An 18752-nucleotide genomic window follows, 5' to 3' on the forward strand; every position below is an offset into this window, starting at 1 on the left:
CTGATCAACAACCCTTAGCTAAATACCCGCCATGTGCCAGGGATTAAGCGGAGACACATTCTACCCTTAAGGAGTTCCCGGGTTTACTGCGCCTTTGGAACCTGGTTGCGTTACACTAGCGTCGCTGTCAAGACATTTGACAGCTCCCTTTTGTCACAGCGTTCTACTACGTGAACACAGAGGTGCAGAGCCCCTGATCCAAACCTGAAACGTGCTTTTCTACATGTCTCAAGTGAAAAAAATACTGTCCTGCAATTATACCAGGAATGAGGTATTTTTTAGAAAGTCTTCCAGCTATTGGTATCTCCAGCTAGTCCTTAGCCTCAAATGTCAATCCATAACACTTAAGCCTTATTGAATACCCTATTTGTTTCTACCAAATAAAATGCAGCAAAGAAATAACTTCCCCAGAGCCATCCTACTATTTGATCTCCAAGGGCAGCGGGAAATTACAGGGAAACAAAACAAAAAGCATTCAGCCTTATATAACTATGCCATGCAACCATCATGTTGCATATAATGGCCTGGCTGAAAAGAGAAGTGGCCAAACTAGAGCCTGCTATAAATAGCTATTTAAATGTATATTCAAAGTGTAGCTGTACAGACAGATATTCTTAAGCTATTTTTATGCCATTTAAATATATCTTCTTTTTCCCTATTACAGAGATGAATATCTCTACTTTCATATAACTTATCTCCCGTAGTGCAGAGTTTTTGTATAGGCATCTGGAAACAATTATGGTCATATTTAATTACTATTTAAGCAGAGTCAAAAAAAAGATGCTAATAATCAAACAGAACCACATTCATGTTTATATATGAAATGTTGAAGAAAATCCACACTCACAGCTTTGTTACAGGGGCCTCATAGTACAAATGACCACGGTTTATAGCATAAAATATGCAGAAATGTCACATACCTCACATTAGCATCAAGTTCGTCCATTACAGGAAATAGGCATGGGTGAGTTGGATTTCAGCACCCACAGGGTCCTATAATGTGGGAATAAATAAGAAGTTAGACAACCAGTTAATGTAGGAAAATAAAAGTCCTTGGCAAAGGGAAAAAAGGCCAAAGAGTCATTGCTTCCTATTTATTAGGTCTTTGTAGAGTATCAGTATAAACTATTTAATGAATAATACTACAGCACAAAGCTATTGGCAAATTGAGATATGGCACCGCTGAGTGTTGCAGAAAGTTTTTATTAATTTCCTGGAGATTAAAACATACAGGTATTTTATTTACTCTGTGTTAATCAGTTTATTTGTTATTTTTTGCACTTGTCAAACAGCTTATTTGTATGATCTGCATTAGGACACTAGCCAGTGAAAATAGGTAATTACATTGTTATGATTAAAATAGCACATTGTCTAAAATGGTCAGTTACTTTGCTTCCTTTAAAATTTTCAGGGTTTTTTTTTTGTTTAACACTTTTTGAGTGTGAGTAATCATGTATCCCTTTGAAAATCTAGTAAAGTCTCTAGAACTTTCTACCCAGAAAAAAATAGATGATCATGCACATACACACATACTTTCAGGGGAGACCATGATTCCTTGAGGCCCATCCATAAACCCCAGGTTATGGATGGGCCTCAGTCCATCCTTAACTCCCCCAGTCCAAGGGGAGTTAACTTTCAGAGCATCAAAAGTTCTGCTAGCATAGACTTTATGCCCTTTAACAGATAGACACTCACTGATATTCACTAAATTGGCTCTACACTGACTAAACAGTTTTATTTTTCACAAGAATCCCTGTTTTTTTAACACATTTGTCCCACAACATAATCAATCAGAGAATGTAGGGGCAGAGCCTGATCTGTCGCTTCTAGGGTTACCCTGTGCAAGTCCCTTTTTCATTCCGAGTTTCATCATCCACTTCACAAAAACAAAAAGGACTGGAAGAGATGATCTCTGGATTCATTTCCAGCTCTGGTATTCTATAATTCCATCTGCTGGGTGTCTAATTAAATCTAACCAAGATGAAACTATAAATCTGTTTAGCTACATAACAGAACCATGAAGCTCAGCCTGGGCCCTGAGACGCTCTGATCCGGATGGAACGAAAACTCCTGGCAGCCAAGAAGAGAATAGCAGACCAGTAGAGTTGGAAGGGATGTAGATCTCATTGGGTTTGTTCTTTAGAGCCTCTAAGACTAACAGGGGCTCCTGTGGGCATTTCTGGGTCTGGGGCAGGGGTGAGGAAGGCTCAACCTGCAGGTCTCTGAACCCTAACTCTGATGTCAAGCAAAGTAGCTCTATCTACTTCTTTCTCCTTTACATTTGAATTTGGAATAATCTTTTATTTGAAATAGTTAAGTACAAAGCCCTAACAATTGAGGTGACAGGGCTCTATTCTCTTTCCTCTTCTATCTAAAATCATTGCTCATGTATGAATGACCCATGGACATGGACAAGAGTGTGTGGTTCGACTATGGGAGTGGGAGGGACTGGGTGGAGGGGACGAAGGGGGGAAAATTGGGACAACTCTAATAGCATAAACAATAAAATATTTTTAAAAGAATAAAATAAAATAAGTTAATTCCTGAAGTGATCACATCCTTTCTATGGCTTAAAATACTGCCTATTCACTGAAGGTTCCCAAAACGAGAGCTCTAGCCCAGGCTTTTCCCAGACTCATAGGGCCTACCCAACATTACACCCAGATGATTACAAAGCATTTCCAAGTGAACTCTTCATTTCCCACTGCCAACACAAAAACCTACTCCTCCCATAGTGTCTCCAGGTCAGTAAATAGTTCCATCATTTATCCAGTTACTGAGACTGAACTACCTCTTTTTCTTACATCCTACAACCACACTATCAGCAAATTCATTCTCTCTGCTTTGAAAATGATTCCTTCACCTGACTTTTTTTCTCATTACCTCCAGAACCAGCACCCTGGCCCAAGCAAGCAACCACCCCCCTTCCCCAGAATACCTCATGCCCTCCTCACTGGTCTTCTGGCTGCTCCAATGGCATCCCTTCTCCCCATAGTAGCGAGAACAATATCTTGAAAACGTAAGTCAGATCCTTTCTTGCCTATATAAAATTCTTGTGCCTTCCTGTCACACTTACAATAAAATCCAGACTCCTATCACGGCCAACCAGACCCGACATGATCTGGCCCCAGCTCCTCTCCAATCTCAGTGTTAGCCATGGCCTCACCCTCATGGCCCTCGAGCTCACGGGTTTTGCTACTTTCCTTGACAACAAAAGTAGGCTCTCACCTCAGGACTTTTCACTGACTGTCTCTCCTCCCTAGGATGCTACCATGGGTAGATCACTCCCTCAGGTCAGAGGGACTCCGCTCAAATGTTACTTCCCACAGAAGTCTTCCTTGATCATCTTAGTTAGATTTCAGACCTCATTTTCTATAAGTTTCTATCCTCTTTAATCACACCATTTTATCTTACTAACACACACATTACATACACTCAATTGCTCCTTTATTAGTGATCTGTCTCCCTCACTATGTAAGTTTCAAGGGCACATAGTTACATCTTGATTGCTATTATATAGATCCTCAGTGTCTGGGAAAATGTCTGATATATTCTGTTCATAGATATTTGTTGAGTCATCTTAGTCAATTCGTTTTGTAAATGGGGAAACTGAGGTTTGAGAATTTGTGATTTCTCTGCTGGGAGGTAATGCATGAACCATCCCAGAATGCAATATCATCATTTTTTAAAGAAGCAAAAACCATTCCATTTTATTAAGTTACCCTTTACTAAGTATTAACAACTGCCAATCACTGTCCTTCTTCCTCCTCTTCCAACCTCTGAGTTTTTCTCTCTATTGTTAGGTGAAGAGACTAAAGGACAAAGAGGTTAGTTGACTTGCCAAAGTCTCACAGCTGGCTAGCCCTTGACCAAACTGGGAACGAATCCAGGGCTGTGAGTTCCAAAACTCAAGCTTTGTCTTGCAAGAGTTCTTCCTCCCACTAGAGCCAGGGAATCTTCCTCATGAAAGTGGGCATTTGCTGTAATTTTCTGTGGATCATCAATTCCCTCTTTTACAGAAAATAGTGCCTTGATTTTCCTTTGTAGAACTACACCTCCCCTGCCTCAGTCCCTACTTGCAGTGATGAGCACCTGGCCAGGACTGGCCAATCAGAGCAATCCATTCCCTGGCCACAATACATCTGTTCATCAGATAGACTAGTGAAAGCCAGACTGGGATTTCTGCTAGGAAGGGTCTCTCTACCCCCGGTGTTACTAAACCGACAGACTTTCAGTGTGAAGTTATTGGTGGCCATCATTGCCACTTTGTAGGGAGAGTCTGAATAAAACTAACCCAAAGGAAATGCAACATAGAGAATACCAGTGTCCTGGTGACATAATCTGAGGCTTCAGATTTAGCAGTGTCTTAAGACAGTTTTACACTTCAATGAGCCAACAAATGTCTTTTTTTCATTCCGTAAGCCAGTTTCACTGGGGTTCCAGTATTATTTGCAACCAAAAGAATCCTGTGAAACATACTAGAAAATCAATATTGTATTTATATACGGATTAGAAGGAAAAAAACTGGAACTAAGCAAAACCAGTTAAAAGCTAGCTAAAGTTCATCTCACTGGAACTCTATTTTAAAATGTTACAACATGGGGAAAACCTTATACATTCATAGTGTGGAAATTAATAAGAACATCTCAATTAAAATTGGTGTTGGGAAGGCCTATAGAGGGAGCTCTCGTGCCTTACCCCAAACAGGAAGGGATTATCTTGCATCTCCAACAGGAAAATGTTCCTCCTTTAGTACCCCAGCCAATGGAAAATACTGTAGCTCAGCCAATGAAAACTCATCACCTTGAACTTTTACTTTCCTCCAACAAATTTTATTTTTCTTTTACTAGTGATTTTCTTGCCCCACCCTCCTTTCTTTAAAAAGCCTTCCATTTTGTATTATTCTCTGCTTGCTAGATGAGATGCTGCCCGATTCATAAATCATTTAATAACACCAATTAGGTCTTCAAATTTGCTCAGTTGAATTTAGTTGTTAACAATCATGATATACAGTGTTATATTTTGCTCATCTAAACCCAATGAAAAAAAATTAAAATTGATTGCCATTTATCAAGCCAGCATGCATTTTGTCAGAGAGAAACAGTAACAAAAGAGAAGATAGTGATTAGTATGTATCATGACTTGACCAGTTGCTCACCTTCCCCTATTTTCTGCTGTGATCCCCAGAGACAATTAATCAGAGCCAGGATTATAGGGACACCTCTCATTAGGAAGACTGCACAGAGTGAGAGGGCTTTGGAAGGAACCATTGCTTTTATCTTGCATAATTACATTTCTAGCTCCTTAACAAAACCCTACCTAGTTAATTAAATCAACTGAGAGCATTTCCTATGCACAGGTACAAGCCGTGTCACTTCTAAGAGTTGTCAATTTGGAATTCAATTAAACTGTGTGTATCTGTGTTTTAGTGATAGCTGTGCTATATCCAATGATGTGGTCTAAGGAACAAGGAGTGATACACCTTCCATGTTGGTCCCCTTCAGAGAAACAGTCCTAGAAACAGTCCCAGAGAACCAGAAAAAGAACATGGAAAATCTTGAGAAAAGAGTGGGGGATGGAGTCAAACAAACCCTCGACCATGTAAAGGACAAATGAAGGTCTCAGTATCTTTCAAGGCTAGGACAAGCTCAAGCCACTGGAATTGTTCAAAAGTAAAGCAACAGCAACACACAACCCTGTTGGATTCCTTGGAGCTTCTCCTCCTTGATGAATATACATTCAGACTCTGATCTTTCCTTTAAAAAGGAGAAGGATGAAAAGATGGTTTTACTTATGCTGCCCAATGCTTATCCCAACATGCACCCCATCTTTACCCTTGTCCTGTGATTCAGAAAACTCTGCAAGATTGCTGTGGAACAGTCATTAATTGTTAACAGAAGGTGTGTAGTTGCATCTCTGATATAAGAAGTGTGAGCACAGGACTCACCTGTGAATGGCCTCCACCTATTGGAGTCAAATATCAGTGTAGTTTGGTGCAGTGCCCACATCTGCCAACCTGGGGCTATGTCATAACCTCAGTTTGCTTTGCTGCACTTTGTGTTTCTTTCCCTTCGTTTCGGATGCATGGGTGGATATTCATGCGTATCTGTGCATGGATTGACCACGTTTCTTTACAGAGTATGCCTACACAGGTTAAATTTCTACATCATGGGGCATATTTCAATACCTTTGTTTTGGACAAGTGTCAGGAATAAGTGAAATATTATTTACCTAAATTGCCAAGTGAGGGTGAAAGTCTGACATGTAATAGGAGCACTGGACCAGGAGTTATGGGCCTGCGTTTGTAGCCCAACCCTGTGGCTAACTCTCTGTTCTCATTCTCAAGCAGATGTCGGGGAGGAGATATAATTTTTCCCTTAACCTTCTAGGTTCTTGATTGAGACCCCTTCCCCCAAGTAATAAAGACAGATAAAAAAGATAAAGACAAATGAGTTTAACAACGTATATACACATTGTATACATAGGAGAGGCCCAGACCCTGAGTAATAAACAAGTAACTCTCCAAAATAGCCCAAGCCACCACCTTAAATAATTATCTCCAGCTAAAGACAAAAGAAGATGTTGGGAGTCCGGGACAGTTACGGGAGGTTACCACAAAAAACAAGGTAAGCAAAGGTGAAGTCCTTATGCAAATTAAATCCTTACTTTATCCACTGATAAGAATTTCCAGAAATTTAGAGTCATGCTTCCCTTCCTTGTACCAAGAAGAAGACACCCAGACAAATGGAGATTTCCCGTACAAATGTAAATATTTCTTACAAAGAGTAACTTCTACTTAGTTTTCAGAGCTTTTCCTTTGTCTGCTGTTTCTTTTTTTTAATTTTTAATTTTTATTGTTATTCAATTACAGTTGTCTGCTGTTTCTTAAAGGCAGAAAACTGTACTTGAACAACAATAGGACAAAAATTTCAAAAAAAATAATCAGCCGAAAATAACTCTTATGCCAGAGTGGAAATTCTGCCCCCTTCACAAGTCTGTTCACCAATCCAGTCTTAATTTCCTCAACTGTAAAATGGAGTAGGCTAGAGGGTGTCAGGCAGGGTGAGCAAAGGGAGAAATTTCAATCACCAGTTTGCAGAAGCTAAAGGAAATTTCAAAGAGGTGATTATCTCATCATTGGATGCATTTAAGGAGCATGTAGGACCCTGGGTCAGGATGTCTGTCTAAATGATGACTGATTCTGGTAACTGCTAGGGTTTCTTCCAGGGCTAAAATTATAGGACTGTGATGGTCCATGTTATTTCCGCCTCATATCCTTAGAAAGGAAAAAAAGCCCAGTGTTTTCGATCATTTTCCAATTAAAAAAAAAAAAAACTCACTGAATTCACTTATACTGTCTCAAACAGGCATGATCACAAGCACTTCTGAGCAGGTGAGACAAAAGTAAGAGCAATGTAATGTGTAATCAAATAAAGCCAGATATTTGGTAAGAGTTCAAAAGCTTCCCATAAGTCTCATTACCGCATTGCTGTAACCCGCCATTGGCCATATGCACAAAAGCACACAGTCTCACCAAGATCAGACACACAAACATCGCCAGTCTTCTACACCCCATGGCGATCATGATTTCCTTGTACACTTCACTGAGAAAATAACTCTTGGAACATCTGAAAAATTACAACTGTGCAAATGCTCACTAAGTGGAAAACAACATTTCTCTCCTTGGCTATTTACTTGGACTTTCTTTTCTGGAAAGTATTTAGCAATGGTAGGATGCCACCTCAGCAAATGCTTTTGTGACCTCTCTGACAATGGCGTGAATGGAGTCATTTCGAAATGGAGTTAAGAGTTACCACCTTGTATGCCTTGCACCTTGAACCTCTAGACCTCAGACAAAAAAGGGTTCCTATGTAAAGTAACATCACAGGGTGACCCCATTGTAAATTCCTGACTAGGCAGGTCACGAAGGGCAGTCACACCCCAGGTACATAATTTTAGTGAAAAGGTTTATCTTTGCCTTTAGCAAGTCCTGTCCATTGTTTCTATGCATCTAGGTTAATGCATCTTTGAAACACCTCTTTTCAGGCCCTTCAGAAGCGAAACCACCCTCAAGAGAGCATACAATCTTATTAACTATCCAGTAATCCAATCCAGGTTTATTTCCTCCCACCCTCCTGTACTCTTTTTTGTTCCCTCCTTAATTCCAAATGCATAAAAGAAACAGTAAACTGTCATTCTAAGAAGCATTTTTTTTCTTTGTGTTCTGAGATCTTGCTTCCAGGTATAGCCTCTGTTTGGCGTAAATTGTTATAAAAATTCTCTACAGGTTTGGGCATTCTTTCATCAATAAGACTGTTTGAACTGGGCCAGACCTTTGGACTGGGCCAAACTAACATTGTTTTACAAGCAATTTTTCTATAACGCCATCACGAGAGTGGACATCCTGACCACAAGGACTGGTAATTATGGACTCTTAATCTAAAGATAGAACCATTTACCAATCACACATAGCTGAGAGCAGCTCAGCTGATCAGCACCTATTGGAAGTCCTTCTCTTTTTTGTAATTATTCCTTTCTTTTTCTCATAAAAACCTCTGCCTTTTCCCTGTAATTAGGACATTATTTGGGTTTTTTCCTGAATCTGTGCTCCCTGAATTGCAATTCTTTGATCCTGTATAAAAGCTTGTTGCCATTCATTGTGGCTTTTTAAGTTTAGGTTCATACCTTAGTCAGTTGACATACACTCTTTAAAAGAATTTCTCTCTGTAAATTAGTCCAGAAACTGTGCCTTCATTTGCAAGTGTCTCTTTATAGCGCTCGTAGTCAAATGCCAGTGTTGCTAAGTCATCTAGAAAGATTTAGTCCTAAATAAAAAGCTTCTAGCCATTTTCTTCTCATAACTGAAAATCCATACAGATGCCAATTCAGTTGCACTTAAGGGACCACCGGGGTGATATGTACAATTAGTATGCAAAGATGCAGGAAGTATTTATTTACATGTTGACTTTTCAGATCACTTGATTAAAATCTTAGTCTGAATTTGGCCACAGGTCCTATGAAGAGACAAGGTACATGCTCAGTAAGTATCTGTCAAATGACAGGCATGACATGGGATGAAGTTCTGCCTGTTAATTAAAGAAGGAATCAGCCTTGTCTTTGTGTCTCCAAAGGAAACATGGGTGTCTCAAGAGTTTGAGATTCACTAGTGAAGGAGATGATCCAACAGCAGAGCTGACCAATTATTGACCTGAGTGCCTTGGCAAGTGACAAGGTCACCTCAGTGGGAGGCTCAAACAGAAGGCAGGAAACCATCATCCACTCACGTTTGAGCAGAGGAAGCAAGTCTTGGATGACTCTGAGTTCTGCTGAAATCCAGGAATGCAATGAGATCAGAACTAAGTAAGTGGCTGTTTATTGTAGAGCAGAGGTTCTCAGGTTTAAGCAAGCATAAGAACCACCCCCTACCCCAGGCTTGTTAAAACACAACAGCTGGGCTCCACCCCCGAGTTTCTGATTCAGTAGCTTCAGAGTGGTGAATGTGCATTTCTAACAAGTTCTCAGGTATTGCTGATGCTGCTGATCTAGGGACCACTCTTGAAGGTAAAATGTCAATTTCCTAAGGATGGTTCTCCTGTGATGGAAGAAAGCAGATGATATTAGGCAGCAGGTGGATGGAGCATTAAGTACTACTGGATTTCATGGTGAAAAATGTGTTCTTCTCATTTTCTATTTTAATCACAGTTATTTCCAATGAAGAAAAGGACTCACATAAATGTTAGCTTATCTCTGAATCTTTCTCAATATCTGCTAATCTCTCTTTGACAATAAAGAACAGGGCTTATGCTCACAGTCTTTTGTGAGAAGCACTATTGTCTAACTGGGGTCTCCCCAAGAAGCAGATCTTGGAGCGAGCATTAAATAAATGCACATAGTTTATCTGGCAGGTGCAGGTACCCTGGCGGAGAAGTAATGATACAGGGAAGGGAATGAAAGGCAGCCAATGAGGAATGTGTTATTAAGCCACTGAAGCTTAACCCCATAGGGAAGCTCTGAGAAACCATGTAAAACAGATGTCTCAGAATTATCCTAGACAAGTGGGGAGGGAACTGAGTTACTGATACTCCCACACCCATCATTTATTGGTTAAGGGCTGTCCACAGCAGGACACAGATTCCCAGGCACCACCAGCTAATTGTGCATGTGAGCAAAGTTGATTCCAGCAGACTGAGGGCAGCCTTCCAAAACAGGTCCTGGCTCAGCATTGGAAGTCAGGATGGTGCACACAGAAACAGTGAGGGGATCTACAGGAAAGGGGGAGCGACAATGACAGCATCTGCCCCAAACCTGAGACATTGTTATGTGTGTGTTGCATTAGCTTGTACAGTTATCTTCTATCTCTTGTAGTAGGAACTGGTTTCCACCTCCATTTCTGTTTCTTTGTGAAATAAAATTTATTTAAGGAAAACATAATAGGTTTAAAGGAAAGTGCTACGCAGATAATGCTCTTGATGGCACAAGCCGGTGGCAGGAATCACAAAGAAAGTACTCAAATGATTGAAGTTTGGAAAACACTGGCACTAGTTTAAAGCAGAGGTTGACACATGATTTTCTGCCAAGGGCCATGTAGCAAATATTTTAGGCTTTTGGGAGCAGAAGGTCACTATTACAACTATTCCAACCTGCGGTTGCAGTGCGCAGACAGCCACAGATAACACGCAGATGAATGAGCATGGCTGTTTTCCAATACAATGTATTTATGGACCCAAGTTTGAGTTTCACAGAATCTTCACTTATCAAGAAATATTCTTCCTCTTTTGATTTTTTCCAGCAATTAAAATATGTAAAAACTCAGCTCGCAGGCCATAGAAAATCAGGTACCCAGTCAAAAAGTTTGCCGGCCCGATTCAAAGCACAGCCTTGGAATCAGTCCCAGTTCTATCAATGTGCAGCATGCCCTTGGACAAGTTACTTACTTTTCCCCCCTCAGTGGCCCCATCTGTATAATGGAATAAGCGTAATACTAACCTCACAAGGATATTGCAAAAAAATCAGTGAAAGTGAATACTGATAAAACAGGTGTGCAGTAAATTCACAATATAATGTGGGCTGGCTGTTGTAACACGGTGGACTCCCGCTTGGCAGTGCCCCATCATTGTAGGCCACGTGTTTCCCACTCCACTCCCCCACAAAGGCAGCTACACACCTGGGGGCTGATCTCTCCTGCTCTGAGATGTGGTTGCAGAAACGATGCCTCCCCGCTATGGAAAAGGCCCCTGAGAGCTGAGCCTGAGAATGCTCAAAGGGTTAGGTCACCTCTGATTTCAGAGCTCTGGAATTGGGGGCAGGTCAAACCAAAATTTGCATTCCATCTTAATAAGTCCTCAAAGTTACTGTTTTGAACTTTGTGTAATTCTGCTACAGACTGCAGTGATTCTCAAACATTAGAATACCTAAAAATCACTTGGAAAATTGCGGATTTGGGTGCCTCACTCAAAGCACTCTGAATCAGTAGGTCCAGGAAGCTGTATTTAAACAAATAAATGTCCCAGGGATTTTGGTACAAATGATGCATGGAGAGCAGTTTGGGAAACACCACAAGGATGGAGTACAATCCACCCAGGTGGGCGCATCCTTCTGAAATCCTCTTCAGTAGTTTTTCCATATCTGTTTAAATGCTTTTTCACCTGGAAGACCTAGATTATAGTATTTGCCATGCATGCCAAGGGAAAAGTCTGCTAGCATTTTACATCTTCTGTTCTCACTCTTTTCTAGTTCTTCTGAACCTCCTGGATTAGAACACAATTTATATAGAACTCTCCACTTCAGATATCATGTGCTGATCAACATATCTAATTAAGCGTATCAGTGAACTCTCGCAGGAATTGGGCCATTTACAGCTTAGATGAAAATTCTTGAGCAGAATCTACATCTTATAATTATAATGAACTAATAAGATATCGACCCAAATGGCTGCTGCCCACAATCTCCCAATAGTTCTCAAACCCTTCAGGATCAAGATGAAACTATACCCATAGATTTTAGAGCGGCCTATTTAATACACAGAGAAGACTCCTGGGGAGGGAGCAGGAGGAGAAAATGACACAGTCCTATAACTGATATTTGTTGGACACATGCTAAGTACCAAACTTTTCACATATGCTACCTCACGTGTCTTCTCACCACACTATGAAGGAGTACTGCGATTGTCCCCACATCACAAATAAAGAAACTGAAGCACAGAAAGGAGATGTTGTCCAAGGCCATGCTAGGAAGTGGCTTCAGAGCCCAGACCTTTAATCACTAAGTTATCCCATAAAAGACCAGATCTCAAAAGCCCCCTGTGTCAACATTTCCAGTACAATTCTATTAACTAGATAGTTCTGTAGCTCCTCAAAACCTACAGAATGTCTACTGGAATATATATATTTATATATATTTATTTATTTATTTATATTTATATTTATATATTTTTTTTACCAAGACCCAATTTACTCTTAACACCATGTGACTTTGGGTTCTTCCTGAACTTATAAAAAGTTATCTTAAATAGTAATTTCCCTGCCTGTCATCTCCATACGTTATTTTTAAGTGTTGAAATGGAAGAAAGAGTATATTAGTTTTGTAAAATCTTCTATGTCAAAAGTCAGATTTTCCAGAGATTTGGAGTAGGTTGTAAAACACTAATCTGCAGATCTTTGCAGAGCAAGGGAAGAACCACTCCTCCTTGGAAAGTAGACTACTTGTCATGGGTCAAGGTGATGGGAACTTCAGGAACTTGGGTATCAGATGACCTGGTGCTGCCCCACCACTAAGGGAACTTGAGTGAGACTTTCCTCTTCCCTTTCAGGAGATACAATGCTGCTTGGTGGCAAAAAAAAAAAAGTAAAAGTAAAAATAAATAAATCTGGGGTGGTGATGTTCTCATGAGGTGGTGATGTTGGGCAAGTCATATAAACTATCTTGGTCTCAGTTTCCTAATCATAAAAATGAGAATAAGAATAAAAAAACTTATGAAAACTTTGAAATCATCTAAATATGGATTGGAAAGTGGATAGAGAGGTAGATAGAAATATGATTTAAAAAGGTAGTGAATATTACTTTTAGAACTTCCATGGTGAGTATATGTGTGTTCACTATACAATTCTTTCAACTTCTTTTTTTGAAACTGTTTTTAATAATAAAATATTGGGAAAATAAACCCAAAAAGGGCCACCATACATTTGTCAGGAGAGTTGGGTGAGGTGTGGAGCTTTCAGCAATGCTCACCGTAAGAGCCTGGCACATGTTGCCACTGGTTATTTACTGCACAGGTACAAGATGGGACAAGATAATAGATCCTTTCAGCTCTGGCAATCTGTGAGTCAGAGTTTGCTAGATGAGCCAGAGACAGGACCTGCATGAGCAGAATGAGAAGCCAGGCCACATGATACAGAAACCAGATGGACAGAGAAGAGCCAGGATGTAGCCACAGACATCTCAGAAACCAAGAGGTAAGCACAAACAGCAGCAGCAGGACCCTATGCAAGAAATGCTTAATCTGGGGAGACCTTGAAGAGAAAGGCAGGTTACCTTTATTACATGCCATTTTAATGTGCTTCTCTATCAGTCATCCTCTTGGTAGGAGAAAAGCACTGGATTTGAGTACAAACCTAAAATCAAATCCTGTCTCTGCCACACTAGTTGTGTGACAATAGGAGACATTCATTCAAGTGTCCACTAGGTCACCTGTACTGAAAATATCTACCATGACAAAAGTGAGCCCCATGGCAACTGTGATGCTTCTGCTATGACCTCTTGCCCATAAATGATTGGGCCGATCAGATTTTCTTTCTTGAGAATTTCAGCGAAGAGATACACTCCTGGGAATGTGTCACATTCATGGCAGAGAAATGGGGAAAAGATCGTGAACTCTTGGAGCTGAGTTCTTTGGAAATGACCTGGTTTCCATCCTTCCTGGAGTCTAGTTCCTTGAATCCATAACAAAAGCCCCATTGTCTTTCCAAGAAATTCTAACTTTTGCTTAAGCAAGCCAGTATTGACTTTTATTTTGTGAAATCAAAAATATTTATTCACTAATACAATTAGCCTTCTAACTAATACAAGAGTTTTCCTGAAGTTTTCAGGCCTTGATTTCATCATCTATAAATGAGAAAAACACCTCTTCTTTCAGGAATTGATATAAAAATCAAAGAAGGCCAAGTGTATACTTAGCAAATAATGAATATTTAAAGTGCATCTGAGTTTCAAAGCTTGCAGATCTCTTGGAGTAAGTACTTGGAGTTCCTTTGTTTAGGTGAAGGATTGCTGACAATCAAGAAAGAAGAATGTGAGACTTTGCTAAAATCTCTCAAATAAGCAGCACCTGGTCTCAGCATGCCTCGTACCTCTTGCTAAGTGGCCCCAGGCCCAGCACTAGTGGCAGCCAGCATTTGGTCTGTAGCTTGGCCTTGCCTGACCACCTCCAACCCAGCACAAGTAGCAGCCATCTGCAGATTGCTTTGTAGCTCATGCTGGGAGGTCCCAGGCAGAACACAGGTGGTGGCTGACCTTGGCCTGCACCTCCTGGGAGGCCTCAGAGCCAGTGCTCCCAGTGGTCAGCTTCAGACTATGTTGAAGCACTATCCAACTGCCTCGACAAGTGGCACATTCAAGGGGAGGACTCAGTGGGTACCAGAGCCCTGCTGAAGTAAGTCCTGCTCCATGGAGTTGACCCATGCACGGCTGATCCTCCATGGTGGTCAGTGGTAGATGGTCATAGCCAATCCTTGCAGTTGATCAGCTTGGGGACAAATCTATCCCATCGATGTACCAAATGCAATCAAGGCTCACCTACAACAAGAGAGTGTGCACAGCCCACATGGGAGTGTGTGCACCTGGAGTACCCAGCTTGGGTGATTGGGGAGGTTGTGCCACTGGACCCTACAGAATACCTACTACATAAGGCCACTCTACCAAGCCCAGGAGGTGTAGCAGCTCTACCTAATACATAGAAACAAACACAAGGAGGCTGTCAAAATGAGAAGACAAAGAAACATGTACCAAATGAAAGAACAGAACAAAACTCTAGAAAAAGAACAAAATGAAGACAAGTGATCTACAAGATGCAACATTCAAAAAACTGGTTATAGGGATGCTCAATGAACTTAATGAGAACTTCAAAAGCATTTAAAAAACAAGGAAACCATAAAAAAGTAACCAGTCAGAAATGAAGAATAAACTAACTCAAATGAAGAATAATTTACAGGGAATCAACAGTAGATAGATGAAGCTGATACTCAAATCAGTAATTTGGATTATAAGGAAGCAAAAAAAAAACCAATCAGAAGAGCAAAACAGAAAAAATAATTTTAATTTAAAAAATGAGGGTAGTGTAAAAAGCCTCTGGGGCAATGTCAAGCACACTAACATTCACATCATTGGAGCACTGGAAGGAGAAGAGAAAGCAAGAAATTGAAAACCTATTTGAAAAAATAATGACAGAAAAGTTCCTCAACCTGGTGAAGGAAATAGAAGTGTAAGTCTAGGAATTGCAGAGAGTCCCAAACAAGATGAACCAAAGACACATCATAATGAAAATATAAAAGGTTAAAGACAAAGAGAGAATCTTAAAAGCAGCAAGAGAAAAGCAGTTAACTACCTACAGGGAAACTTCCATAAGACTGTCAGCTGATTTCTTAATAGAAACTTTGTAGCCCAGAAGGGACTGGCAAGAAATAGTGAAAGTGATGAAAAGCAAGGAGCTACAACCAAGATTACTCTACCTAGCAAAACTTTCATTTATTGTAGAAATGAAGGACAGATAAAGAGTTTCCAAGACAAGAAAACGCTAAGAGTTCACCACCACCAAACCAGTATTATGTGATGTGTTAAAGGATCTTCTTTAACAAGAAGAAAAAAAGGATAAAAAATATAAACAATAAAATGGCAATAAATACATATCTATCAACAATTGAATCTAAAAAGCAAATTAAGTGAACAACTGGAACAGAAACAGACCCATCAGTGTAGAGAACATTTTGACAGTTGCCAGATGGGAGGGTGTTGGGGAGATGGATGAAAAGGTAAAGGGATGAAGAAGTATAAATTGATTTAAATAATAATAATAGGCTAAAATAATCAATATCCCAAAAAGGCATATTTTGGAGTGACAAATTCTGCTTCCCTTCAAAATAATCTAGTCATAAAAAAATACAGTATTTATATGAGTTATCTAGAATAGTCAAATTTATAAAAACAAAGTAAAATGGTGGTTGTCAGGGGCTGTGGAGAATGGGAAACTAGGAGTTGTTGTTTCATGGATATGGAGTTTTAGTTTTGCAAGATGAAAAAGTTCTGGGGATTGATTGTGCCATGATGTGAATGTACTTAACACAACTAAACTGTGCAATTAAAAAAATAGTTAAGATGGTAAATTCTATGGTAGGTGTATTTTACCACAATTTAAAAAAATTTTTAAAGAGATGCTTTCCAGTCTAAGTGAACACATAAAACTCCAGCAATAACACGGTATGTCACTAGGGAAATGGAAAGTAAAATAATGATGAGATACCAATAGAAGCCTATTAGAATGGAAGAAACCCAGAACACTGATAACATCACATGCTGTGGAGGATGTGGAGCAGCAGCAACTTGCATTCATTGCTGGTGGAAATGTAAAACTTTGCAGGCACTCTGGAACACAGTTTGGCAGTTTCTGGCAAAACTAAACATACTCTTGCCCTATGATACAGCAATTGAGCTCCTTGGTATTTACTCAAACAAATTGAAAGAAATATCCACACAAAAACCTCTGCGTGGATGTCTATAGCAGCTGTTGAATGAACTCAAAAGCAGTCTGGAGGCTTTGGCTAGAAATATATGATAGATTTATTCAAGGGTCTTAGGGTTTGTGAACTAGAAATATAATTAGGCAAAAATCCCAAAATGTTCCAAAGAAGAAAAAAAGTTAGGAGTTCTTAGAGTAAAACATACAGTCTTGAGAATAGTTAAAGTTCTGCATTGTTAGCCCTAGGATTGGTCCAAGATAATTATCAGTCAGATGTTAGGCAGTTTGGATGATGTATGTCAGGAGGATGGGTTGCCCAAACTTGGAAGCAATCAAGATGTCCTTCAGTAGGTGAATGGATAAACAACAGTACATTCAGACAATAGAACATTATTCCACACTAAAATAAATGGGCTATTAAGCCATGCAGAGGCATGGTGGAACCTTAAATATTTATTACTAATTGAATAAAAGCCAGTCTGAAAAGGCTATTAACTGTATGATACCAACCATATGACATCTGGAGAAGGCAAAACCATGGAGACAATTAAAAAAAAAATCAGTGATTTCCAGGGGTTATAAAACAGGGGCTGATAAATAAATGGAGAACAGGGGATTTTTAGGGCAGTGAAACTATTCTGTATGATAATGTAACGATGGTACATGTCATTATACATTTGTCAAAACACATAGGACATAAGACAACACCAAGAGTAAATCCTAACGTAAGCTATGGACTTTGAGTTATATTAACATGTCAATGGTTCATCAGTTGTAAGAAATGTACCACTCTGGGGAAGGTTGTTGGTAGTAAGGGAGGCTTTGCTTATGTTGGGGCAGGAGATATGAGTATACAAGAACTCTGCACTCTCTGATAAATTTTGCTGTGAACTTAAATTTCCCTGCTGTAAAAAATAAAGTTTATTAAAAAAAATTTTTTAAAGAAGGAAGAGGGGTTGATTGAGTTTGAAATTTGGTTTTAAAAGAAACTTACTCTGATTAAAATTTTTAAAATTTAATCAGTTACGGAGAACCAAGATGGCAGCGTAGGTAGACACACTGTGTCTCCTCGCACAACCAGAACTGACAGAAAATCGAAGGGCAAGGAAGTCCGACACCAAGGAAATAAAAAATAAACATTCATCCAGACGGGTAGGAGGGGCGGAGACAGGCAGCTGGGGCGGAGAAGACTCCCGTGGCTGTGGCGGGACCGAGACTGGCAGAGTGTGGGACGAATGGGGCAGGCAGTCTGACCACTAGCAGACCCCACAGCCCCACATTCACGCACAGATAAACCGGACAAATGGTGGGGAGCAAAGCAGACCACGTAACCAAGGGCTCCAGCGTGGGGAAATAAAGCCTCAAACCTCTGATTGAAAACTCCCGTGGGGGTTGGGGCGGCAGCAGGAGAAACTCCCAGCCTCACAGGAGAGGTCGTTGGAGAGACCCACAGGGGCCTAGGGCATGCACAAGCCCACCCACTCAGGAACCAGCACCAGAGGGGCCCAGTTTGATTGTGGGTAGTGGAGTGAAAGACTGAAATCCGGTGGAGAGTGGAGCGGGCGCCATTGTTCCCTCTTGGCCCCTCCCCCACATACATTGTCAAGGTGCAGCGACCAGCGTTACCCCATCCCGGGGAACACCTAAGGCTCCGCCCCTTTAAGTAACAGCCGCGCCAAGACAAAAAAAAAAAGGCCCAAATGACAGAACTCTTCAAAGCTCCAGAAAAAATACAACTAAGCGAGGAAGAGATAGCCAACCTATAAGATGCACATTTCAAAACACTGGTTATTAAGACGCTCACAGAATTGGTTGAATTTGTTCGAAAACCAGATGAAAAAATGAAGCCTATGCTAAGAGAAACAAAGGAAAATGTACAGGGAACCAACAGTGATCAGAAGGAAACTGGGACTCAAATCAACAGTGTGGACCAGAAGGAAGAAAGAAACATCCAACCAGAAAAGAATGAAGACACAAGAATTCAGAAAAATTAGGAGAGGCTTAGGAACCTCCCGGACACCTTGAA

The 18752-nt window shown here is 40.3% G+C and overlaps 1 protein-coding gene across 7 annotated transcripts in view; it reads right to left on the reverse strand.

The window, feature by feature from the left end:
* Window positions 1–18752, reverse strand: part of HTR4 (5-hydroxytryptamine receptor 4) — a 155075-nt gene that overhangs the window by 130136 nt on the left and 6187 nt on the right. For 6 of the 7 annotated variants that reach the window (XM_053927201.2, XM_053927198.1, XM_071221807.1 and 3 more), the window contains exon 2: window positions 921–993. The exons of the other annotated variant lie outside the window; for it this stretch is intronic. In XM_053927201.2, coding sequence (XP_053783176.1) covers window positions 921–946 — 26 coding nt within the window. In that variant the 5' untranslated portion in view covers window positions 947–993. The remainder of the gene's footprint in view (window positions 1–920; window positions 994–18752) is intronic. 7 annotated transcript variants of the gene reach the window in all.

Source organism: Desmodus rotundus, chromosome 6 (genome assembly GCF_022682495.2).
Source record: "Desmodus rotundus isolate HL8 chromosome 6, HLdesRot8A.1, whole genome shotgun sequence".
NCBI lineage: Eukaryota > Metazoa > Chordata > Mammalia > Chiroptera > Phyllostomidae > Desmodus > Desmodus rotundus.